The sequence below is a fragment of the Rousettus aegyptiacus genome, unplaced genomic scaffold (genome assembly GCF_014176215.1).
Source record: "Rousettus aegyptiacus isolate mRouAeg1 unplaced genomic scaffold, mRouAeg1.p scaffold_m13_p_8, whole genome shotgun sequence".
NCBI lineage: Eukaryota > Metazoa > Chordata > Mammalia > Chiroptera > Pteropodidae > Rousettus > Rousettus aegyptiacus.
Window position 1 is genome coordinate 15,603,805 of NW_023416311.1, and position 26,378 is coordinate 15,630,182.

At 43.3% G+C, this 26,378-nt stretch overlaps 2 protein-coding genes across 6 annotated transcripts in view; both read right to left on the minus strand.

The window, feature by feature from the left end:
• Positions 1-1,897: 1,897 nt before the first annotated feature.
• JPT2 (Jupiter microtubule associated homolog 2) lies at positions 1,898-18,291 on the minus strand. 2 transcript variants are annotated; one of them, XM_016136621.2, is made up of 5 exons: positions 18,181-18,291; positions 12,967-13,115; positions 8,539-8,681; positions 5,558-5,606; positions 1,898-4,545 (listed from the first exon to the last, which is right to left on the minus strand). In XM_016136621.2, exons 1-5 carry the CDS (start codon positions 18,222-18,224, stop codon positions 4,358-4,360), a joined length of 573 nt encoding a protein of 190 aa, XP_015992107.1. In that variant the 5' UTR covers positions 18,225-18,291; the 3' UTR covers positions 1,898-4,357. The 2 variants fall into 2 exon arrangements, with proteins under 2 accessions (XP_015992107.1, XP_015992108.1); XM_016136622.2 differs by lacking the exon at positions 18,181-18,291 and adding an exon at positions 17,735-18,102.
• An 806-nt stretch (positions 18,292-19,097) lies between these two features.
• Positions 19,098-26,378, minus strand: part of CRAMP1 (cramped chromatin regulator homolog 1) — a 58,902-nt gene continuing 51,621 nt past the window's right edge. For all 4 annotated transcript variants that reach the window (XM_016136625.2, XM_036225506.1, XM_016136623.2 and 1 more), the window contains exons 20-21: positions 25,573-25,718; positions 19,098-22,978 (exon numbers count right to left, since the gene is read on the minus strand). In XM_016136625.2, coding sequence (XP_015992111.2) covers positions 22,814-22,978; positions 25,573-25,718 — 311 coding nt within the window. In that variant the 3' untranslated portion in view covers positions 19,098-22,813. The remainder of the gene's footprint in view (positions 22,979-25,572; positions 25,719-26,378) is intronic.

Below are 26,378 nucleotides of genomic sequence, written 5' to 3' on the forward strand. Positions count from 1 at the left end.
ACCCGGAAGTCCCGCCCGTGGAGCCGAGGGGGTGGTGCCTGCCCGTTTCGCTGCAGCCTTGAGGTGCCGCTAGGGGTCGCAGGGGCCGTGACGTACGAGGAAGCTGGTGTCTGGGACGCAAGCTCCGTGGAGCCAGGCAGGGAGCGCTTCCGGTCGGGCTTGTCACCTTTAGCGAGTTTCCGCCAGCTCCGACACTGATCCAGACTTTTAAAAAGTGACTTAGGATATGTCCAAAATCATATATAGATGACTGTGTACGGTTTACAGACTTACACGAGCATCCGTGTGCCTCCCCTCCCCTCCAGAGGTAACTAGTGCTGACTTAAGTGTTAATTTACCATCATAGTTTTACTACACTGTAGCTCACACTGCCACACAGTAAGCATTCAGATCTGCTCTTCAAATAGTGCCTCTCTACCGTCCACTCTCCTGGAATTCCAGTTAAGTGCAAGTTGCCCATTTCATCTTTAAATCCAGTAACAAGTTCTTTCTTAGTCCACTTCGATATCCTGCATTTTGTGTAACATCTTCAGATTTCCCACTTTCAATTCAGCTATGTGTGATCTATTTAACCCATCTATTGAGTTTTAAATTTCAGTGGTTATATTTTAAATTTCTATTTGTCTCATTCGATTTTCTTGTACTAGTTTGGGTAGGCTCTCATTTCTTCCACTTTCAGCTGCTTATTTTAAATCTTAGTTTTTAAAGACAAACTCATTAAAATATCTGCAGACTTTGCAGGTCTGATTCTGCAGACTGTTTTGGTTGACTTCTGCTCAGGCTGCTCCTCCCTTTTCTGAGATAGTATTTCTTGGAACTGATCTGTGGAAATACTTTTGAGGACTGAATTTAAAATGAGTTGCTCCAGAGGGTTTATTTTCTTTCACAGGCATGAAGACCCCATGAACCCAAGACTAGCACTTTGAGCTCAGGGGCCACCCGTAGTGTGACTTGTAGTTACAAAAAAAAAAAAAAAAATTAGTGACAGCTGAATGTTAACAGAAATGCTCTCACCCCTGTCTTTCACCTAACGAAATGCTTTTAGGTCACTTCATCTTAACTAATGATAAGACCCTCTTATCCTAATCTGATTGCACCAAATCAGTTAACTTTCCCACAGGTGTTGCCTTAAAACACTGTCACACACACAGCCCCCTTGCAGCCTAATTTGCTGCATGGATGCTCACCCGCCCACTAAAAGATAAACTGAGCCTAAAAATATTATCCACCTACTAGGAGTGTCATAAAGTAAGCAAAAAGGGCTTACCACCTCTAGCAAATAGTAAGCATGCAATAAATGTTATGAAGAATTTGTTAAATATACTCAAAATGAGCCAAGACAGATGATTTTTTTTTTTTTTTTCTGGTGTGCAAGTTACAGGGAAAGCTTGTGAATGTTTTGGGGGAATGTTTAAGAATTCTGCTTAGGCCTTTTTCAGAAATTTGACTCCTCTGAATTCCTAAAGTAGCAAATACAGTAGGGCAGCCCCCACTACCACGAAAGGCCAACTGACTTGGCCATCAACTTTATTTTTATTACCAACAACAGACAGATTTGTTCATTGAAATTGGTTAAAACAAAAAAGTTTTAACAAGATACAATGGATAATTCTCGATGCTTACTGAAGAACATAACTAGGACACTCATATTCCTGTTCATTCTACTCAAAGCTAAGTCTTTGTTTTTTAAATGAAAAAAATCGAAGTCCATAACCTTTGAGATTACTTTGGGTATCCTCTGGCTAAATGGAAAAAAAAAAAAAAAAAAAAAAAAAGGCAAACCCCTTCACCAGTGAAAGGAAGGAGCAAGTCAGGCACTTTGGAGAATGGATGTTGAGGAAAGCATGCGCATACATGCATGCACACGCACACACGTATAACAAAGACAGACTCTGAGTACATGATTACTAAGTTTAATTCAACTGTTATACCCAATTCTGCCTTGTAAAAATAACAAAATGTTCTTATCAAAATAACATTGTGATGTGAGGACAAGCTTGTTGTTGTTTTTGATACAGATCTAGAAAAAAGTTGGCACCAAAAGCACATAAAAAGTTTTAAGGCTTAATAAAAACACAAACTGGTAATTTCTCGATGTGGCTTAGAGGTTGACAACAGGATGCTAAGAGTTAATAAATCTTCCAAACACAGGCAGTCCCAATGAATGGAGCATTTCCCAAATACAGATGACCACTCCTATCAGGCTCACATGAGCAGAAACTCATCATCTGCTTCTCCGGGTGACCCAGACACTCTCAACCTACTCCTATGGCCCCAGGGGGGAAAAGGGGGGAAAAGAGGTGGGAGAAGAACAAGGCAGGGAGTTGTCACTGCTGCCCAGAGGCTCTTCCTATACCTCCTGTTTTCCTCTCCCTCAGGCCCCTCTTAGCATCTCTGGTTTCCATCTCCATCCTAGAAATCCCTGCCAGTGGACAGAACTAGAGAGCATTCTCTCTCATTCAGCTGACAGAGTGGGGATGACGCCAGAAGGGCCAGCGCCTCAATGTCAGAATTCTTCCTGACAGCCCAATGTGGAAGTCACAATCATTTTCTTGAAAATAGTTATGAATGGCAGTTGTTTCCACCATTAGAATATTTCATTGTAAGTTAAACAAGTTAGTGTGTCTGGACTTAAAAGCTAACCACCATTTATGACATTTTTAATGGGGGAAAACCCTGAATTCCAAACAACTTTCTTATGAATGACCTTTGAAGGATGGAGACGGGAAGTACTTGATAAAGTTACATGGAATAAGTGTTTCTTGGCTCCAAAGTCAGCAGGGCAGCTGAAAGGAGGGAAACTCTTTGGTTGGCAAAGCCACATGCAGATCCCCTCAATGTGCTGATTTTTAAGAAGTGAGGTTTGGCAGGTAGCTCCTGCAGGCACTTAGTGTCTCAGCTGGCCACTGTGAGTATAACAAAACAGCTGTTGCTTTTTTCAATTTTAATAACAATAAAAACATTTCTAGCACCTGGCATTAGCTCTGTAGGCACTCATTACAGCCACCATCACATAAACCTTTTCCTCTGCTGTTGGTCCAGCATGAGTGAATGGAGACTATAGCCCTTAGGAGGCTGAATGCAAGAAACTTCTGCCTGACAGATTAAAACAAAAGGATTTTTGCCAACATATTATCTTTGCTGGCAAATATGGAATTGGCCAGTTGAGGCTTTACTGTCAAATTAGTTAATATCCTGGCCTAAAGTCTCCAAGCCTCTTCTGGAAACCGTGACTATGGTCCAGAGGTTCTGCAAAGCTTTATCACGAGCAGCCTAAGCAACCTTTTCTTCCTCTTTGGTGTACTTGAGCAACTAGCTCTTTTCAAGAAAGGTGTTAGAAACAACAGTCAACAGTCACTTATGTAAAGCTGGTGTTTTAGAAGAGCTCTTTAGATATTACTAAAGAATTCAAACCTAAGAAGCCAAGGTCCTCAAGCATCTCTTCTCAATGTCAACAGAAAAAAAGACGAATGAAGGGTTTAAATAACCCTATTACCTGAATGTATCTGGATAGTTTTAGTCTCATAGAAATCAGTGGGCCTTGCAGATAGAGGAACTACCTACATTACTGGTGAGGAGCAAAGACAGATACTTAAGAATGAGAGGAAAAAAGGAACAATTCACGAGCAAAACTGGTCTGTAAGTGAAAGGCAGAGATTCCTGTCAGATCACCTCAAAGGATCGGGGTACAAAATCTCTCCATAACGCATAAGACTAGAGAACTTTTTGGGTTCTGTCAACTGCTGCCAAGGAAAAGCAATCAAGATGTTTCGAGTAAAGACTGCAGAATACACTGGGGCTGAGTACAAAAGGAGGCCTTGGGGTTTAGCAGCGGTAGTCCCAGGAACTGAGACGGATCCACAAAGGGTAAACAGCATTAGGATCTCAGGGGGAATTTATCCAGAGACAGACCCCCTTCCATTGGTGTATCAGCTTATGCCTAACACACATGTTGTTTCCAGCTTAATTACAAAGGCTTTAAACTCTGCTACTGTGTTAAGTGATTCCTATATACCCAGTTGGCTGGCAGGTCACTGATATAACAAGGATGTGCAAGATCCCACTTCATCAGGCCCTCCTGCGGCCTTGTACCAGCTCCCCACCTGGCTCATCGTAGAGTTCCTCTCACATCCAGAATTACTAAATTACATTTTATCCCCACAAAGATGTGTCTCTCATCAGTCTGGAAGGAAAGGTCCTCTGCGACTCTCATGGTGGCAATGGAGCCTGAGCAGTGGCTTCAGATACATGAGGGACCCTCTCCCCACCCCCGCTCCTTTGGGCTAAAAGAAACTATAATATTTGAAATCCTATCTCTCAAGTTTCTTGTATAGCTACAGGGGGAGCAATGGCTTCTCTAGTAGAAGGAGATGCTGGATTTGCCTCCAGGTGGATTCAGAACTTTGTTGTGAGATCGAGGCCGTGGGCCCAACCTGGGTTCATGGCTGTCAACCATGGGCGTGGGCTGGGGCTCCTGGGCATGGTCCAGTTGTCTCAGGCCTCCTTTCTCACTTGGTTCTTCTCTGGGCAAGGTGCTCATTGCAACTGTGGGACAAAGTCAGCAAACCAACCATTAGAGGCTCCCCATTACCTGAACGGGTAAGCTGTGCATATGAAAAGTCTGCGACATAGATTAGCTTGCAAGAAATGCATACTGTAAAGAGAAGACAGGAACACAGAGCAAGGCTTCCAACTACACCAATAAAACTCACTGATTAGCAGAGGCCGTTCTTGAACCTTGCGTAAAGTTGGGGCTTAAATAATATAAAGAACCCTTGAAAAATTCCTTAATAAGTTCATTACTGCTTTCTATTGCTTGTTGGATCTCATTCCCCTTTCACCTCATAAAAAGCAAACTTTCTCAAAGTGAGCATGAAAAGGAAAAGAGGGCCCAGCAAAGTAAAGCAATGTTTTCTGACACTATTTCTCTGACTTTCTGAATGAACGAATTCCCATGTATCTTGGTCATCAATTGAGGGAAATGGTGACCCAAAGGTAGAAATCAGTTCCCACAGTCAGCTTTGAGAACTATGGTGGGACTCAGAGTCACATCCAGCCCCACCACTGGAGCAGCTCACTCCCTAAGTGATGGATTATGGAAGCACCAGCTCTCCCCACTACATTCAAGCCTCACATTCTCCCTTTTCACTTCTCATCCTTCCTGTCCTGCTCTCCCTATGCCCTTCTTCTTTGCATTAGTTTTGCTAGCATTACCCTTAGTTACAAGTATATTAAAGATTTGGATCACTGCCCTTCCCTAAACAAGATCAGCTTCTAGGAAAGGACACCTTAGTCTTAGGCCTAGGCTGATTAGCAATGACAAGAAAAAAAGAAAAACATTGATGACCAGTTGGAAAACTTTCATTAGAAATAAATAAGCCCATTTCCCTGGCCTTCTTCAAATATGAAATGTTCTCGGCAATAAACATGACCTTGATTGTTTTTGTCAGCTGGCCTGCAAGGGGCACAGGAAAATTCTCTCTCATCCTCTGGGGGACACCAGCAACTCTTCCAGAGTGAGAGCACTCAGGGGAAGGGACAAGAAACAGAAGCTCACCTTTAAGGTTTGATTTTGGGTCTTCTCCTTCACCCAACAGCATGTGGTCCTGCAACAAGGCAAACCCCAGATCAATACATGGTTCAGAAACTCTTTCAAATGGATGATGAAAATCAAGGTGTGGATGACTTTGGGTTCATTTTTAACTTCTAAAAATGTTTTGTTATGGACAATTTAAATCATAAACAAAGTGAAGAGTATAGTACCATGACTCCCTCTCCCCCCGTCGCCCCATAACCCACTGTACAGCTACAATGGCATCAGCTCATGCCATCCTGATCTCAGCCACACAGTTCTTCAGTTCTCCCAACCTCAGTCTCTCTACCCCCTTGTGGAATTATTTTAAAACAAACCCCAGATATTTCATTAACCGTAAATATTTCAATATGTGGTTCTTAAAAATGTGTTTTAAAAAAATAACCCATAATGACATTCTCATAACTGCAAAAATTAACAATTCCTTAAATGTCTAACATCTAGTCAAATTTAAGAATGTTAGGATATGTTTACAAGGCTCATCCATGTTGTAACATGTATCAAAAACGTCATTCCTTTTTATGGCTGAATAATATCCTATTATATGTATATAGCACATTCTTTTTATCCATTCATCTGTTGATGGACACTTGGGTTGTATAATTGCATCGGAAACTGCCAAAATGCTTTCCACAGTGGCTGCACCATTTTACATTCCTGTCAGCAATGTATGAGGGTTTTGATTTCTCTACATCCTCACCAACATTTGTTATTTTCCACTTTTTGATAATAACCATCCTAGTGGTTTTCATGTGCATTTCCCTCAGGACTAAGGATGTTGAGCATCTTTTCATGTGCTGAGTGACCACCTGTGTTATCTTCTTTGGAGAAATATGCACTCAGGTCCTTTATCCTTTTTTGAATTGTGTTGTCTTTGTTGTTTGGTGATTGCAATTCTTTATATATTCTGGATAGAAAACTTTTATCAGATATATGATTTGCAAATATTCTATTGTCTTTTTGTTCTGTTGATAGTATCTTTTTGAAAATTGTATTTTGACATACAATATATTAGTTTCAGGTGTACGACATAGTGATTAGACATTTATATACATTACGAAGTGATCACACCAATAAGTCTGTTACCAATCTGATACCATATGTAGTTATTACAATATTATTTATTCTGTATGCTGTGCTTTACATCTCCATGACTTTTTTATAACTAGCAATTTGTACTGAAACCTTTTCATCTTTTTCACCTGTCACCCCAACCCTCTCTCATCTGACAACTATAAATTTGTTCTCTGTATCTATGAGTTTGTTTTTGTTTTGACTGTTCGTTTGTTTTTTAGATTCCATATATAAGTGAAATCATACGGTATTTTTCTTTCTCCAACTTATTTCACTTAGCATAATACCTTCTAGGTCCATCAATATTGCCACAAATGGCAAGATTTCATTATTTTTTAAGGCCGAGTAATATTCCATAGTATATATGTACCACTTCTTTGTCTATCGATTGACACTTAGGTTGAGTCCATATTTTGGCTACTGTAAATAATGTTGCATCAAATGTCTTTTGATGTACAAAAATTTTCAATTTCAATGAATTCTAATTTATTCATTTAAAATTTTGTTGCTTGTTTTTGGTGTCATATTTAAGAAATCACTGCCAAATTTAAGATTATGAAGATTTTTTCTTATATTGTATTTTAAGAATTTTATAGTTTTAGCCCTTAAATTTAAGTCTTTGATACATTTTTAATTTTTATATATGATTAAAAGTAAGGATCCACCTTCATTTTTTTCATGTGCATAACCAATTTTCCACCATCTGTTGAAGAGACTGCTCTTTCCCCCACTGAACTAATCTTGGCACTCTTGTGGACATACCAATTAACCATAGATTTGAGTTTACTTCTTGGCTCTCAATTCTATTCCACTGGTTTATACATCTACCTTAATGACAGTGCCATATACTGTTTCGATTATTGTAGTAAACTCTGAAATTGAGAAGAGTAAGTCTCCAACTTTGTTCTTCAAGAGTGTTTGGCTATTCAGGTTCCCCTGAGATTCCATATAAATTTTAAGATGGGTCTTTCTTTCTTTTCAAAAAAGCATTGTTGAGACTTTGATAGGGAATGAATTGAGTCTTTTTTAAATCATTAGAATCTCCCTCTACTGACTGCCATGTAATTTCCTATATTTTGGATTACTCTGATTAAATTCCTGTGGTGTTGAATAATACGAGGTTTGGTCTGTTTCAGAATTCAAAGGTGGTCCACGAGGCCTTCTATCATGAGACCCATAGTTTCGGTTGTCTCTCATTGTGTGATGTTAGCAGCCACTGATGATCACTGCCTAGACCCACAATTTCATTACAAGTCTGCAAAATGATATCTGAATTGTTACTCCTTCATTTATAGGCTGGAGTATTTTTATAACAGGCATCTTTCCCTCAACAACTATTATCATGAAGGAAATGCTAGCTAAATGCTTGCCTCTGTCCTTTAGTAGCAGTTTTCATAATAAGTTGGCTTCCTGGCATTCTCAAAGTGACAAATTAAATTTTTTACAAAGTATAATTAGGAATCCATGAATTCTAAGTATTTCATGAATTTTAATCCAATGCAGTTGTACTTACTGACAACCACTAAAAATAGTGAAATTTTCGAGATGTTAACTCCTCTGCCATATGTCCCAATTTTATAACTCTTGTCACTAACCCTCGGTGACACACAGAAAAGAGCAGCAGCCTATCTGCAGTGGGCAGTCGCTGCTTGCTACTGACACACCCAGACCAGCTAGCTTCCCCTAGGGCTCAGTCATGAGTTGGGAATCTACTTCTCTAATAATTCAGGGGAGCTTTGAAACTCAGTGACTAATGACTGCACCCAGGAAAACCAATGACACCCTCTTGTCTCTTCCTAATAACATATTGCAACTTGGCTCAATGTTTGCTTTTCTTACTTTCATGTCTGCTATCTGGATGTGGTCCATACCTTGGGTTTATTTGGATGTGCCAAAGGTAAAGTGGCAGTGACTGGAGATCCAAAAATATCACTGGTCTTCCCACCAGGTGGATTCAGACGCTGTCGAGTGTGCACAGGTGTTGATTCATCAAAGATACCACTTCCTTTCCCCCCTGTAAAAACAATCACAGAAGAGTGAGCAACCCAGAACATCTACCTGCTCCCACCTTCCACGTTCATTACTTCAGAGACCTCCTCAGTGATGCCCTAGTCTAGTTCTGAGTTCAGGCCAACAAAGGTGGGATAATGAGGGTCCCTAAAGACCTACATTAAGCACAACCCCTTTACCAGCGGCCTGCTTGGGACTCCATTTCTAGAATTTCCGTAACTCTGAACTTTTCATGCTTTCCAGTTGAAGAATCTTCATTAAAACCATGAAAAGTTCTTTAGTAGATTAAAAGCAAACAGCTGTTTTTAGGTCAGACAGATAGAACTCAATTTAATAACATGCCCTATTATAGGCAAACCTGTAATGTGGGAAATAACATTAGTCATTCATTCTCTGATCTCATTCTGGTTGGAACCTCCAGTGACAATTGGATATGTCAGCAAATCACAGACATTTAACATCTTTGCTGCAAACTATAAGTGTTTTGATAAGCCATAATGAAAATATGCATCTAAGATGTAACTCCTTATAAGCTGATGACTAAGGCCTGGATATGAAAAGTAAACGCCTACATTGAGCAGAAGGATGGCTACCAGACAATACCAATGCATCGTCTCTCCACTTAGCAAACACTAAGCACCGCCTTCCCCTGCCCCCGAGGGGGGGCCATTACAATCATGGCCATGCTGTACCAACAATTTATAATCTTAGAGGAGGAAAGATGCATTCCACTAACTAGCTACACAGCTCTATACAAGTTACCTGGCCTTTCTGTTTCCCAAATTCCTCATTTGTAGAATGGGGGTAATAAAAGGATCTTTTTCATAGCACTGTGAGAGGATTCAATGACTTACTATAGCTCACATGCCAAATGCTTTGAACACTGTCCAGGACAGAAATGTTCAGTAAACACTGGCTACATTCTCTATGTATTGGGCATACTCTTCAGTGAAAAAAGGTGCATAACAACCTATATAGCACACGCTGTCTTAATGTAAAAGGAGGGGGATATTCTTTTTTGCTCAAATCTAAATAAAGAAGTCACTCCTCCTTCCCCTATTAAAAAAAAAAGTGATTACCTATAGAGTCTGCGTGTGTGCAAGAAATGAGATGGACAAGGCGCAGGGGCTCAAGACTGCTTAACGTATTCTTTTTATAGTTTTGAACTTTGTATTTTGTTTTCAAGAAATTAAATTTCAAACAGTCACTTCTTGGCTGGAATAACCCACACTGTTTCAGTTGAAGGCCATGAGCACCTTAAGAACATCCTGGATGACTAGCTCTGTGAAAGCTCTGAGGGGAAGAAGCTCTACCGCGGCTTGTTCCCTTGATAGCCTATCAGACTCCTGCTGCTAGAGTGGATTCTGAAGCAGGGTGGGATTCTGAGATGCCAGTCTCTAGGGAACACACAAAAGCATAGGGCCTAGGAGCAGTGACTGGGCTGAGGTTCCCAGCCTTTTTTGGGATGGGAGAACTGAGAATATGTGGGACTGCTCTGCAGGAAAATGTGCACACACACATTCATGGAATATCAAGGTGATTACGAACCTTCCTGAGCCTCAGCCATGGACCTCTCAGGAAGCCACAGAACCCAGGCTGGAAACTTTTGGGCTGGGGAACCAGCACAGCAGCGTGTTAAGGGCAGGTGTTCCTTGGCCAGACTGCTGGGTGGAGTCCCTGCTCAGTCACTAACAGTGTGAGCCTGGATAAGTGACCTCAACCTCTTTTTGTTTCCATTTCCTCAACTAACAAGGTAATGAATAATAATAGTCCCTTTGTAGGGCCGAGTTAATACAGGTGAAGTAGGTAAGCCCTCAGTAATGCTGCTGGGCTATTGTTACTACTGGTGAGTTTTTAGCAAAGATGTCTAGACCATGAAGCAGAAAAAAACTACTGCTTGAGGCCATCTCCTTATTGTTGTGTCTGGTTATGTTTAAGTAATTTCTTCTTAAAATGTCCATTCAGCTCTTTTAAAAATGGAAGATAAAAGTAACTCAATTTGAAAGTTTTTGCTAGAGGCACTGCTCATTTAAAAACGTTTTCTGAATTGTGAAACATAACAAAGAAAAGTTCATAAGACAGAAGTATCACAAATAAAGACAAAGCAAACACCAACCTAACTGTAACTACCACCACCACTGAGTCTTTCAGATGCTACCAGCTCTCAGAAACATGCATATTCCTTCCCTATCACCCCAGGTCACAACTGAATTTTCCAGAAACCACAAACTTGTTATTTATTTTATAGTTTTACTAGGTATGTCCAACCCTAAACAGTATAGTTCTGTTTTTGAACTTACATAATGAAGTCACACTGTGTATCTATTACTCAACATTTTACCTGAAAAATGAATTCAGCTTTGAAGAAGGAAAAGATGCTCATTCCAATCATAACTGAAGACAAATTCAAGGTATACTTTCTTAAGAACTAAATTGCAAAAGACAGTGTTGGTGGACTGTGGGAAGGGGCACTGCAAATGTCACAATGGGCACTGAGCCTCCCATAGGAAACTAGTTGGAAGGATCTATCAGTATTTTAAATTGATCCAGCAACTTTTTTTTTGAGAAATTTATCCTAATTGATATATTCAGGAGGTAAGTTTGGATCTCCAGAGTCAGGAAAACCAATATACAAAAGCTAGTTCTACCACCAATGAGCTGTGGGGCTTAGGCACACCAGTGAACCTCCCTGAGCCTCAGTTTCTCCTCTGAAAGAGGGTAACACCATCTACCTCCTAGGTTTGTAGAGAAAACCAAATGGATCCACGCAGAACATTTAGCATAATCCCTAGCAGATATTAAACAATCTAAACATATCAATCATCATTGTTAGGAGAACAGGAAAAACAGCACATGAACAAGGCATAAACATGAACAAAGCATGGAACACTGAGTATGACAGTCCCTCGTAAATTTTCAATGACTCACATGGTAAGTCACACACTCTGCCTTGCACCATTTTTCTCAATGATGCCCTCTTATTGGAGGGCTGTGGGGCTAAGTCTCTCAGACTAAATAATGAAATAAGCACAGAAGTTTAGGTCTGGGTGGTAGACACAATTAGCAGTTTTTCCTTTCAGGCTTCCCTTGAGAATTCATCACAGATAATTTTAAAGAGCACCCCAAGCAACAAGACTACAAGAAGCAGGAACTCAACACAGGGTCACACTGGTTGTCAATACAGCTGTGACCACACATAATACAGAGGCTTTCTCACTCTCTGGTTAAGAGGGGCCCAGGCTGCCTACTGACCACAAGAGCTAGGGGATCATGAGATTCCAAAGGACTAGCAAAGCAGCAATGCACTCAAGCTGCCACACTTTCCAGGGAACTCGACACCTTAGGGAGAGCTCTAGCCATCACTCTGCCGAACCAGGGCCAAGGGAGCTGGCTCATACACCTTTAGGTACCTCAGATTTGATTCTATCTGCCACAAGACCCATCGTTCTGCTATCATTGGTACAAAGGATGTGCAGACTAACCACTCCTGGCCCTAAACCTATAAACCAGATCATTACATGCTTGGTAAAATCACTTGCTTTTTTACTCACAACTATATCCAAAACATTAATCCTCCACCACACCCCAACAACAAACCAAAAAAAAAAAACACTAGCTTTTGAATCTATTGCTCTTATTCCTCTAGGTTTGGTTGAGAAGTATGTGCACCTAGAACTGAAGTGGAGTAGCAAGCAGCTCTAGCTGATTTTGCTTGATTTTATCTGTCTGAAATGCTAACTCTTAATATGGTTACTAGCACTCGATGGCCAATCAGATTGTCTATCAGCTGAGAGAAACATTGTTCCAAGATGCCCTCCCACTATAACCACCAGAAAGTGGGAAAAGAACTATACAGATGTGTATTAGACCACAAACATCTGTCATCCTTTTTTTAGTTTCAGTCCCACCAAAAATCTGATTAAAAATGCCTTTCCTAAGAAAAATGTTTAAATGCACAATCTGCACACAATTTCAGAAATCTCAAGGAGTCCATAGGACAACTCAGAAAGCCTCCTTGGAGGAAGCCAGAATCTCACATCTGCCTTTGAATCCTCAGTGCTGTACCCAGCCAATGTCTGTTGACAGATGAGGGAGAATTCAAGAATGATTAGCCACCAAGACACAAAGTAAAAGTCAGGAAAAGACCTTCTTCACATTCTAGAACTCTGATGGCAAGAAACAACCTGTACCAGAAAATATATGAAAGGATCAATATAAAGAAAAAGAAAATTTTATCCAAAGAGCATCATAAAAAAAGAACAGGATGAATGAGTCACAGAGGCCCACACCTGGGGGGTTGGTCCTCTTAGGCATGTTCTGAGGTTCTTCAGTTGGTCCAAAAATATTCGATGCCATCCTGTTGGGCCTGTTTGAAGGGACAACTTCTTCTGAACTTCCGAAAAGATCACTGGCTGCTCCTCCTGGGGGCTTCATGGCCCTGCAAGCACAGATCAAACATGAGTGACGACTGACCTGGGACCTTACTGTCTGTAACCAGACAAAGAATGTGTACTTAAACATCTATAAAAAAATTACACACTGCAATTATTTCATACTGGTATGACAAGTTTACAGATAGCCATACATGGCAAACTTCCTTTACTGACCTTCAGGTTCCCTTAAAAGTTTTCTTTGTATGTCTTGGTTATGCCAAAAACCCTCTGGAAATAAGTTTATTTTGAAATTATTCCTGGGATCTCTTATAAGTTTCCTTAAAACAGGCAAGTTGAGCCACATTCAGTAGAGTTATTAATTTTAATTAGTATATACCAGAATTTAATACTATAAACACATTCAGTGGTATTTAGCAAAGCTAACATTTGCTAAGTGCTTACTATATGCCAGCTACTATTCCAAAGGTCTTACACAATAACCCTCTAAGGCAGGCATATTTTTACAGAAAATGACTCTGAGATAAAGAGAAATCATGAGATCGGTCGCACAGGGAGCAGCAGAGCCAGATCCAAGTCCAGGCAGTCCAGATCTAGAGCTCAGACTATGCCCATATGCCTCTATCAAAGGCCTTCAGAAAAAAAAAAAAACAAGGACAGCACACCATTTATCCACAGATCAAGCCTGACCCACACAGCTGGGTCTTCAGAAGGGCAGCCACTGGCCACTGGGGCCAGTGAGCACTTGGATATGGTAGTAAGGACTCAGATGTGCTGTTAAGTATAGACTATACACCAGATTTCGAAGATGAAGACAAAATCTCTCTTTAATCTTGTCTTTTATATTGATCACATGTTGAAATGTTTTATACATATTAGATTCTTTTTATTTTTTTAAATGTATCTACTAGAAAATTTGTAATTCCTTATATGGCTCATCTTTCTATTGGAAGTGTCAGCTTAGACCATGGGGAGTGCTATTAACATTAATCTAGGTGAGTCCTGGGAATCTACACCAGAATCATTACCTCTGGTCCTTAAGACTGGGACAACCAGTGAAATGTGGGACATCAAAGATCAGAGAACACGCATACCAGCACCACTGTTCATTTCTGATCAACGTATATGCACTGGGTGTATCTCTAAAACACACTGGCCTTCTAATTAAACACTCCCAAAGAATAGTGGTATTTCCGTTGCTCAGTCACCAACAGCAGCATTCCTGAAGTTTCCATCTTTGGGAAACTGTCATGCACAACTTAAAGGTTTTAAAGTGGACATTTCAGAAGAGGAAGATCAGGACCTTGAGGCACTTTGTATTAACACAGCCAAAAAATTAACAAAATTTTCATAAAGCTCTGCGCTAATATCCCTTGAGTTTGCTCTACTCAGGCTCTGAATTCATAGAATCTTTTCAGAACACCTAGAAAGATTTTAAAAATGCATCTTAAAGGAGAGAGAGGGCTCCTGAAATTGAGTTTTAAACTGGTGAGTGAGTGGTCCAGCCTCTCACTAGTCCTAAGCAACAGGCCTGTCTGTGACTGTAGACATTTATAAATACATAAAACTGCAGAGCTTGACACATGAAAGCTATGGAAAGGTATACAAATGCTGCCTGTGGTTTAGTTTGCAAAAAGAGTAACATATTTAAAATGTTTCCTCAAAAGAGCTAGAACAGGAGGTGATCATTATAATTTCAAGTGAATAGAGTTCTCAGATTCCATGGCTGTAAAGCAGGACTGCAGAAAGCACTTTACAGAGGGCAGACAACATGCCAGCCTGGCCTGGACAGAGACCCGCGGGCTGGCTACTTAATACCATGGAAGTGCACAACTAGCAGTTCTGCACAGGGGTGCTGGAGTCTCTGTTTGCTTGGGAGGATGGGGAAGGTAGCCTCCTGTTCAGCAGTTAGCATTTCCTTAAGGATTTGATGAAGAAAAAAATAACTTCGGTTTGAAGAATATTTTTAAAAATCAATAATCGAACTTAAATTAGGAAGGGCTTAATAAGACTTTAGGTCACTTTGTCAGTGGACATGGTAAGGCCATCTGACTCCTGTACTCATTTATAAGTCAGACAGCCCCAGTCATAATGACATTCTCCATATTGTTCTTGACTAGCTACAGGAGGTCTAATATGCTTGGGCCTCCACAGCTATTTCTTTGAAAGAAGATGGAGATCTGCAATCTCAGGACTGATTGATTTCAGAACTTAACACCAAGACATGTCATGCCGGCACAAGTTAAAATTCCTGTTTTACTAACTTATTTGAAACATGGCTCTTCCTTCAAACCCTCAAGGTCCCTCAAATTGTCAGATCAGATTCAGTAGACTCAATCTTGAGTCAAAGCTCTCGAGTCCTTCTTGATTCTCATATTCTACATTTCTGGATCCCAAGTCTCCTCAGCCTCTTGCCTCTGCTTCATTCAATTCAACTCACACATTCCCTGAGCACCTATCGCTGGCAAGCCTGCCTGTAACAGACTCTGGATAGAAAGATGGATGAGAGCAAGTCCCAGGCCTAGAGAAACTTCAGGTTTACCGGGAAAGCTAGAGCTGTGCATAGGTGATTTCAGGGTTATGTGACAGAAGCACTGAGTGTTACGGGAACTCCAAAGACATCCTTGGAGGAAGTAAGGCCCAAACTGAGTCTGCAGTCTCTGTGAGAAAAAAGTACCTTCAGGGCACAGGCAGTAGTTGAAAGATATTTGAAATAACAAAATGTTAATTTGGGGTGGTGGAAATACAGTGTTTATTATTCTGTGTACTTTTCTGAATTATCTTTTATTTTACTTTGAAAACAAGGGAAGAAAAGGCAACTGGTGCCCTAGAATGTTCAAGCAGAATGATTACAGTGCAGAATGGCCAAACTCCCTGGGAAGGGACAATAACCATCTCCATCACAAAGGCAATGGGCAGGAGGCAGGAGGGGTTCAGAGTCATGTGGCAGTCAAGCAAATTGCACAGACTGCCCCAGTAGGGTCTCATATAAATAGGACCAAGAGTTAAATGACATTTCAATAAAAATAGAACCCACAACAATGGTTCAGTGTGGCTTCACTGAGGCTCACTATCAGCTATCACTATGACACTAGTTATGGAGAAGGGGTGGGAATACTAGTGAGCTCAGACATTTTGGGGCTGAAACTACAAATGAGGTTGCTTCCTAATTATTTTTTGCTTTTGTAGTACCCCTTCAATATCTTTCAACAAACATGTTCAAAATACACAAGAAAAACTAAGGGGCATGTGACAAGAAGAAAAGCTACACACGCAGCGGCAGTATGGGCATGGGCAGAGAAAACAAGACCTAGAGGGGGGCTCTTCAGCTCCTGACCCTTCCTCCAAGAGCTTGTCCCTGTGTCAAAAAAGCTTCTGGGGACTGGTCAGGTTTGGAGAGAAGCAGTGCATGTTATAACTTAAAGGAAAGACCTTAGGTTAAGGATGGCTAAAGAAAAATGCTTTTATATTTCAAAATCCCTTTAATATAAAATAATTCCTCATCGAGAAAACAAAAGATGTAGGTCTAAGAAAGGAAAACCTGGCTGGGTGATTGTACAGTCACCATTTGGTTCCCCCCCCTGCAAAGCCAAATAAAGTGTGAACCCTACAAGGCCTGTTTTACCAATTAAGTCCTTTAAGATGGCAGTCAAATGCAAAGCCTCCAGCGGATCCCAAGCAGAAGCTTCCAATTATGTTTAATTATCCAATTAAGAAGACTGCTTTTCCTTCTCCAATGTCCTGAAAAGATTTTTCTCCTTTTCATAATAACCTCTTCAAAATCAATATCCCAAAGAAGTGTGCACTGCCTTAGAACTCAGACTAGCATCTGAAGTCAGCATAACATCAGTGTTACTCATAGCATTTATTTGTTAATTCAGCCAACATTTCCTGGGCATCCAGTGCCAGGCAGCATAAAGAGGGAATGTACTTAATGGACACAACTGAGAAAGTACTAGGAGGAGGCCCTTGCCCAGCTGGCGTGGTTGGTACAGAACAGCAGTTACCAAGCATTAAAACTTGATTCATCATGAGCACTCCAGGGAAAACTGGCCCTCTTTAGATCAAGACTCAAGTAATTAGTAGTCGTTGTTCCATGGATTAATGACTGATTTTTTCATTAGGTGTGTTAATGAATAATGACCTAACTCCCCCAAACTTACAGGGTTTTTTTTAGCAAGCTAAAGCAATTCTTTTATTCAGTATCTAGCCTATATAATGTTTATCTCAACAGTCATAACAAATACCTTCTCTTCTACTTTGAGGCTGGGCCACAGAAGAGCTCACAATAAAGAAAACTGCTGGGTAACTGAAGGCCCAAAACTCGACAGTTTTGGCTCCTCCAGTGGCATGACAGACTTCACCAGGTCTGGCAACCTAATTTGTCTGATTTCCAATACACACAGAGCACTTTAGAGTTACAAGGAAAGAAAATATGCTGCAGTGTGTTCCTGAGTGTTGAAGCCCAGTCAGAGACCTGCAACGGATATCTGCTTCAATCACTTGCAGTCGGGCCTGGTTCACCATCGGCAAAGCAGGCAGGGCACCGACTACCACCCGGGTTTCGGGATTGGGGAGAGGGCACCACCTACCTCTGCCGCTGTGTAATTAGGGGAGGGCTACGCCTGGCTCCTGGGCTGCAGAATTCGGGGAGGGCAGCACCTACCTCCCAAAACTGCGAGATTAGGATAGGGATCTGCTGGCTCCGAGGCTTCGGGATTAGGGGAGGGCACCGCCTGGTTCCAGGGCTGCGGAATGAGGCGAAAGGCTCCAGGATGGTGACCTTCCCCCGAGGCCCGTCCACGAGCGTGTCAGGCGCCAGCACAGGTTCCAGGAAGGCGCCTCGCAGCCCCTGCGGCGCCGCACACACCTGCCTTACTCCGGCTCCTGGCACTGCTCAACCCCGAAGCAGCAGACCATTCGGCCGGAGTCTCTCCGGCGCGCTACGGACGAGGAACGCAGAGAGGCGCACCTCGGGCCCTCAGCCTAGATCCTGGCGGGTACACCCCGCATGCACACCCATCTCTCCCACGCGGAGGCCGAAGCTCTGTGAGGTCACCCGCTTGCCTCCCCGCCGGCTGCGCCCCGCCCGTTCCCGCGCCCGCACTGCACCTGGAGCCTGCCCGGCTGCCCTCGCTCTCCGGGGCCTGGAACATGTCGCCCGCTGTTCAGCGGCTCCTTGCTTGCCGCGCCACCGTTCCCGCCCGGCTCCGCGCAGCCCGAGGCCCGCCCGCCCGCGTCTATTGGATGATGCCAACGCCAGTCACGCCCCCGCAGCCTATCGCGGCGCCAATCCCTGCCCCCGCCCCCAAGACTCAGGCTTGGAGATGGCTGCGCTCGCAGCTGATTGGTGGGAGCAGGTGCCACTGAAGGCGTCCAATGCCGGCACTGGGCAGCAGGCTGGCAGGGGGCGGGCTGTCCCGAGTTGGGCGGGGTGCACGACCCTAGTGACCCGCCCCGGCCACTGGCCCTCCTCCCCACTGCGGGATCGTTTCCTGGGCCCGAGCTGGAGCAACCCGACTACAGCCTGGAGGAATGGGTCGGGGCGCGGGTGTTGGACAACAAACGGAGCAGGGAAAGGCAGGAGCAGGGCAAAGTCCAGACATTTCTGAGGTGGCAACCGCTACCTGAGGGCCACTAACCCGCTGCTTATTTTGAAGGAATGTGGGTCCCTCAGACGTGTGGATTTTGCAAACCAGTCAACGTAAGTGTGGTAATTAGCAAAAAGAGGCTAATTCGAATTATCTGTTCAGAGATTCAACAGTTCCTCTGTCCTGCCCAGTCCTGGGGTGGGGGGTGGGGTAGTAGGGCACCTCAAAAAGATATACTCATAAATAGGGAGCAAAGGATAAAGTGTGCCAATTGCCCTATTTCTGACTCAAAAAAAAAAACAAAAACAAAAATAAAAGTCGGCAGTGTTTTGTCGCTAATTATGCTGCGGATAGCCCATCTATTCTGAGATCTCACCAAATGAGAGCCACTTGAGCTGTTTAAGTGCACATTTTTTTAAAAAAAGGCAGAAACAATAATTATTAGATCAAGTATTAGTATGTATTTATGGACAATAATAAAAACATTTACAAGTTAAACTGGAAATTTAAACATAAGAAGTTTAACAGCTTTTGTTTATTATATTAAATAACCAAAACACCTTTTATTCCCAAAATTGGTAAAGAATAAATAATGTAATTTACAATATGGTACAAAAAATAATCAGGAAGGACAGGCATTCTGCTTTATACATACACTGTATATGTATATTTATAATCTATAAAACAAATTCACATCTCAAACAAGCCGAAAACCTTAGATGATATGGCTTAACAATTATTAAAAGAAACAGCAATAAGTTCTGCTGCCTAGACCAGAAGCTCTGGAGCCAGTTATCCTGTTACAGAACGAAGGGTGCAGGTTGCTGTAGTGCTTCCAAGACTGAATTTACTTAATGAGACTTACAAATTACTATGGGATTAGGAGAGCTTTGATAGTTGGGAAAGGTTTGCTGTGGTTTCTTTCCTTTTTTCCTCTTAAGACAAAGTGCCCTATGTCCTTCTCACAAATGCATCTGATCTCAATGTCTTTAAAAGAAAAAAAAAACAAAAACAAAAAAAAACAGCTGTTCTTCACTTGTGTCCAGTATCTTTTATTACATTACTAGTTTCTGCACAAGTCTGGATTTGATGGTGTGATGTAGGTAAAGATACTGTTACACTGAAAAGGACACCCACCAGTAGTGAAGCCATGGTACAGAATGATAAAGAATGGGATTGTGAGGTTGAGAACCTGGAATGTGGGAAAGCAAGTAGATAAACCTATCAAATGTTTCCAATTATCCCCACTCCCTGAGCCAAGTGCTCTATACCTAGAAGATACAGAGAGATGAAAAAAATGTCATCACAAACCTCATGTGGAACCATGAACTTCAACCTGCCTCTGCACCTTCTAAAGAGTGGAATGCTTGCCATTAGATGGTCACAATAAGAATCAAGGCCAAACCACCCAATCCTCTTGAGACCAGATACTCAGTCTCAATCTTTACAAAAGATGAATCAGCAGAAAGATCTCAGACAATATTAGAGCAACCAGGGAAAGATGTTTCTGAGAAATTGATCTGTTCTTAATTACAACATGCTCAAATGCACAAAGGAAGCCACAGGTATATACTGAGACTATCACAACTTCGGCTGGGAAGGCAGAGGAAGATGCACAAAGTGGAGGCTTCTCTGCTTGGGTCTTTTGAAAATTCCAGCCTTTTACATTGCTTATTTTTATACACATATTCATTTAGGCTGTTAAAAAAAATGCATCCATAATTTTAGTCCTACAAATGACACCATTTTCCTTAATATGGCAAGCGAACACATTAGGCGTCTCGTTGCTACAGAAGCAGCAGAATTCTCTGGAATTGCGTGAGCTTCATTATAGGTGAGAAGAATCAATCCACTCTCCTCCCTAGCCCACCTCCCTAGTGGAGGACACTAGCCACAGTTACCTGCTCCCAAATAGAGTCTATGCCAGAAATCCAGGCAGGAGGTGCCTTGATTAGAATCTCCTGAGTTTTCCTCTTTATAGATGTCACTGGGCAAAGGTGCCAACTTACCCACTGGACTGCCTCAGGGTGTCCCCTGATGGACGAGTAAGCAGCTCTGGCACAGTACGCACTGCCATTGGACATTACATCCAGCATCAGTGCCATATTATGTGGCATCTCTGGTCTCAGACAGTGGGGGGTATGAGGAAGCTAGTCATGGCCTAAACTTGACCTGGTATAACCTACTGCAGACCTAACAAAGTCAGAGACAGAGGGCAAGATCTCCTTATCTTCAACCCAATAAGGTGCTAATTTCAGGAAGCTGATATACTGATCACAAAATATAAACTAGTTTAAAGATACTCTGGTTCAAACGATGCTATTTATATCTCAGTAAGTGGCACCATGTCCTTTTCATATTTCCAAAGTTTTTGGACTTTTCTGAAGAGTCCAAAGGCTTTTTTAGTGATGTCTGTGCCTAGAACCAGATCTGAAAGAAGGAAGCCACCTTAGAGGCAAGAGCTCTGAGAAACACTTGAGACAAAGGAAGGGAGCTATGCCCTGGAAGCCAGCTGTCTGCTGTTTCCTCCACAGTTCAGAATGAATGGCCCTGTCTGAAGCCTAAAGTGGCTGCAAACCGCTGGTGAGATGATGGCATAAAGAGCATCCACTCTTCTTGCATATGAAAAAGACCTTTTCTCCCCTTTTAACACATGCTCATCTCTCACTGTGGACAGGGGGAGGAGCTCATGTAAAGGGCCAGGACTGGTCAGGGCTGCCACTCCACTGTCAGTGGGGAAATAGGAAAGGTGAAGCAGCAGGTGCAATGGTGGCGCTGGTATTAATGGCCCAACACCAGAGCATTGGCTCCTGGCCACACAGAATGTGGCTGGACAGTAAATTATATGCTAAGTCTCCCAAGGCTAAGCAGGCACAGGAGCCTTATTAGCTCTGTTCTGGGGAAGGACCGCTGCTGAATCACCTGCAGTGGTGACTTCTGGTCACCCAGGGAGGGTCACGAAGCACACCACAGGTTAGTGCTCACAGGTTAGACATCTGACACTTGCCTGCATTCCTCGAACAGGAGAGGAATAATAGACATGAGGCATACACATAGTGTCTTGTTCTGCTCCAAGGCCAATGAAAGGAAGAGGAGACTGAAGAAGTGAACCATCCCTGAATCCATTTGTTTCAGATGCTAAACAGTTAAACACATCAGAAGTTCAATGGCTCATCAGGAAAGTCTTAACTGTAGTCAAAAGAAGTGCTTAGGGAACATCCCAAAAGAGAAGTAACATCGTAGATCATCTAGAAGAAACCTGCACGTGGAGGCAGGAAAGAAACCAACTAAACTCTGCTCTTACTCTTCAATGTCTCCTAATTCTTAAAACACAAGAAAAACATTCTCCAACCAGTTTAGCAGGATTTTTTCTAAAAGTCCACACAACCCGCATAAGACATGATTCTTTTCCCTTCCTGTTCAGTCGGTCACAACATATATCTACATGGGGAAAAAGTAGGAAAGAATAAGAATTTCTGGGGTGATGGCACCAGTTACACTGCCCCTGGGACTCTTCTGCTGCCCTGTGATGTGTCCCCTGCAGTGTCTGCTGTCTCAGAGTCCAGATACCACCAGGCAGAGCCCAGGCCAGGCCCAGCTAACCCCCCATCCCCCACCTTTATTATTCTGCAGAGAAGCAACCAAAGTGTGGCACAGGTTTGGCAGAAAGAATGCAGCTATGGCCTGGAGCCTTCCTGCAGGGAGCAGAGAAATTACAATTCCTCAGGATGTGATGGCTATGCCAGGGCACACCCACTCTTTTCTCTTGGAAAAGAAAACCCACTGGACTGTCCAACACAACAACCAAGTCAGAAGTATGGGTGGAAATACGGTTACTATGCAGACCCTAACATGAGACCCCACAACTGGTGAAGAACTGTTCTAAGGCCACAGTGATGTCTCTGATGTTGGACCTTTCAGAACTCGTCTTTATCTCCCAGGCTTCCACTGCCCTCTGCCTGCTGCGACATAGCTTCCAGCATGTTGTACTTCTGGGGTACAGAGGTGTCTCTATCCAAACCACCTCCTGGGTGTCCTGGGCTTGATTTATGTTTTCTTTAGTCTGAAGAGGGCTATACCTACCACAGGTTGAGAACCACAACCCTGTAAGCCCTCCTCTACAGCCTCCAGGATGCCCCCACCATGAGATGCAGTCACTGGGATAGGTCACTGACGGGAGGTCCACCACCGCTGCCATCAAACAGAACCTCTCGGCGGCTGGGCTCTGTGATGGACAGCTCTTGGGCCAAATCGTTGAACCGAGATATGTAATCAACGCTGTTTTCATTCATCATGCAAACCAGCTGGGAATCCACGACCTGTGGGCAGAGGACATAAGGCAAGACGACGTCAGCTGGTGGTCAGCCTGCCTTCTGGATTGGAGGTGACTGACCACCACTGAGACTTCAGTGGAAGGTGAATGAACCTGAGGTCTCTCTGTAGTGATCAGGATCTCCCATTGACTGACTGTGGAGCAGTGGCACATTGCCTGAGGAGAATCTCCTGTCATTTTGAACTCTCACTCTTTTGACAAGTGTGCAGGAGAGCCGACTATGAACCTGGTATATCTGGTTTCCAGGATCAGAGTGATGGTTCCCTCCATATGATACTTGGGGGAAAGACAGTCAAACAAACAAATGAGACAGAGTGGAATATAGAAACTGTGGAGTGGTCTGAAGGAGATGCAAATGGAAAAGAGGACAGAGTTTGCCATGGTGGTGGGAAGCACATTCTTATCAGAAGAACAAAACAAGCGCAAAGGCCCTGGGGCGAGAACGGGCTTTGGCTCTTCCAGAAACAAGAAAGTTGGTGAACATGACAGTGAGTAAGGCAAAGAGTAGAAGATGAGGAAAGAGAGAGTTGAGTGTGTACAGCAGGGCCTCAGGTCCTGGGATTTTACTCTGTGGACAAATAACATGGAACATATAGTCTTCAGGGTTTACTGTCTGCCTCCTCTCCCAGAACTGAAGCTGCCTAAGAATGGAGCCTGTGTTTTGTTCACGTGTGATATAATAAACAAATGAGAAGCCTTGGAAAATTCTAATTAGAGTTATTGCCTGAACTGAATTTTAAAGCTTCTATTATGAGAAATTTGAAACAAACTTGTTTTTAAAATGTAGAGCAAATAGTGACTGTCTTCCCACCGCCCCCGCCCCACATACGTCACCAGCTTCACCAATATGTGGCCAATCTAGCCTCGCCTCTCCCACCCACTCCTCGTTCCCATCACTTTTGTTCAAATCCCACCCACCAGATCATTTCAGCCACTCGTTTCAGACTGCAATTCTAGACAATAAGCACTATCTTTAAAACACACTCATGTTTTTTAAGTGTGGAGAGTTCTTGGTCAGATCCTTTTGATAAACACTTGCTGTTTCTGCATATAAATATGTATGTAAGTTTCTGGCTGTGGACTTAGTAGTTCACGAACAGCATTTGTCTCTTTTTTTGTGCTGCTCACCTTCCTGTGCAATGTGCCATGAAGAGATCTTATTAGAAATGCAGGTTCTGTTTTGCTGGGCCTGGGGTGGGCCCAAGAGTTGCCTCTCTAACAAGACCAATGCATTCTGCAGCAGGTCTGTGGACCACCTTTGAATAGCGCGATCCTGACATGTTGTCTTGGGATGTTTGGGTAGTGCCCGCCTCCACAGGAGCTAAGTGCATATACGTAACATCCACACATACATGGGAGGGAAAAAGACTGGCTTCTTGCATGGCATCAGAGTCATAAGGTGTTCTCTGAATAAAGGTTCTGTGGGCACACAGGTCTGAGAAATGCTCACTGTGGAGAAGGGGTTTACTATATTGCTTTGTCTAGTTTATATTTGGGTGAAATTTCCAGTTATGTCAGGTCTCAGCTCAGAATCCTCCAAAGCGTTCCTATAAGCTCCTCAGGCCTTAAGACTCATGTCAGGATACTAAGAGCTGAGGAGGCCATGGCACACCACTGTGTGAGCCTCATCTGATGCAGGTTTCCCTCCAGAATCTGACTGTAAAACTCTAGAGGGGCATCCACTAACATCTCAGCATCCCGAGGAGCCAGGATTGGGGAGATGTTGTTCCAGGACATTAATGACAGGACCAAGCCCATCCAAATGACATTCTAAATGTGAAATCTCTCTTTTAAGCTCATCCCATCTAAATATCCCCTCCGGCACCCATTACTTCGTAACTTGCCTTATAGTTAAATATACCTGTCTCTACTCCTTCAACGAGCGCTCCTTTTGAGGCTTTCTTACCCAGACACCACTTGCATCACATGGAGTGGGTGGCTATACCAGCTGAAGCTGGTTTAAGAAAGGGACGCCACGTTCTAGCCTAAAGGTGAGTCACAAACTGAGTCTTGCCTGCACATCCATGGTCTGCCATAATGTGACTCCTGTTTTCATCACCCCAACCACGAGAGGAGATTGCAGGAGCATCTGTGCCTTCCCGAAGAACCCCACCCCCAGCTCAGGGGGTGATGGCAACAAGCGATGACAAAGGGAGCTGCTCCTCTAAAGCCCCCTCTTATCAGGTGACAGCAACGATGACAGGGACACCTACAACTCCCTCTTACTCCTCCACCAATGGCACCAAGACTGCACAGATAAGGAAACCGAGGCAGTATTACCTGCCCAAGGTCACAGGACTGGTAGAGGACACAATGAGATCCAAACTCTGCTCTAGCTGTCTACAGAACGCCCGAGGTCAACCCCAACACAGGGCTTCCCAGGTTCTCACACCTTCAGGGCTCAGCTAGTAATCTGTTGTTCGCTGCCAGAGCTTCTCAAGAGAAGCCAGAGACCTGGATCTGCATGTGCTGCCTCCTGGTGTTGATGTTTCAATGAGCCGTTCTTAATAACCAAACAGGTGGGACCCAGTTGCCTCCAGAACAGGCTGGTCAAGTTCGAGCATAAGGCTGTACACTTACCTCTGCTACATCAGCCAGGGACCTGGACACAAATGAATCTCTTGAGTTTCCATCCAGCAGGCTGGGGCCCAGCAGGGAGGTGCCACTGTGGGTCCCCGCTGGAGTTGGAAGCATCTTCCGGCCCTTCTCTGAGGAGATGAAGCTTGCTACCAAAAAAAGAAGGAACAAGCCCTGACACTTGGCACCAGGGCACAGCAGTACAGTGGCATTTCTCTGTTGGCACCAGGCCGAGGGGAGGGTCCTGAGGGCTGGAAGTGCCTTTTAAAGCCCATGCAGCATTCACCCACATGCTTGTGCACAGTGCATCAAAGCTGCCCCAGCTTTTCTCACACGGGGAGCCGTAGGGGGTCCCCAGGAGCATGTGTAAGTCGGCCTCATTTTTCCAAGGGGCTTAAGTGCCCCACTGTCCAGACACTACCTCCATCTCCATATAAGGTAATTTCCAATTTTTCACAATTTATATTTGACTTTGCAGAAGTCTGCACTGCTCTGTGGGACTCTCATAGCAGGAAACAGTCATTGGGTGCTGGCTTCCTGCATTACCCAGACCAGAGCCCATGTTCTGAGCCATCAGTATGGCACCCACACAAGGTGCTGACTCTGGTCAACACGTGTATATAGTGGCTACAGTCCCGATGGCGATGCGTACACCCTGGCTGCTCTCTAAAAATGTAAAGTACACAAATCTCAGACATGCCCCAGGAGCCCTTCCTACGTGGGACACTGAGGTGGATGTTTCCCTAACATCCTCTTCCCACCGCACGAACACCTGGTGCCCAGTGAGGATGAACATGCCACAAGACAGC

Coding starts and splice junctions, on each gene's coding strand:
- JPT2 (XM_016136621.2), bottom strand. CDS start 18,224: ATGTTCCAGGCCCCGGAGAGCGAGGGCAGCCGGGCAGGCTCCAG. Junction 13,116..18,180: donor GGCAGCCGGGCAGGCTCCAG/GTGCAGTGCGGG, acceptor CTGTGCTTGCAG/GGCCATGAAGCCCCCAGGAG. Junction 5,607..8,538: donor CACATCCAAATAAACCCAAG/GTATGGACCACA, acceptor GCCTTGTTGCAG/GACCACATGCTGTTGGGTGA.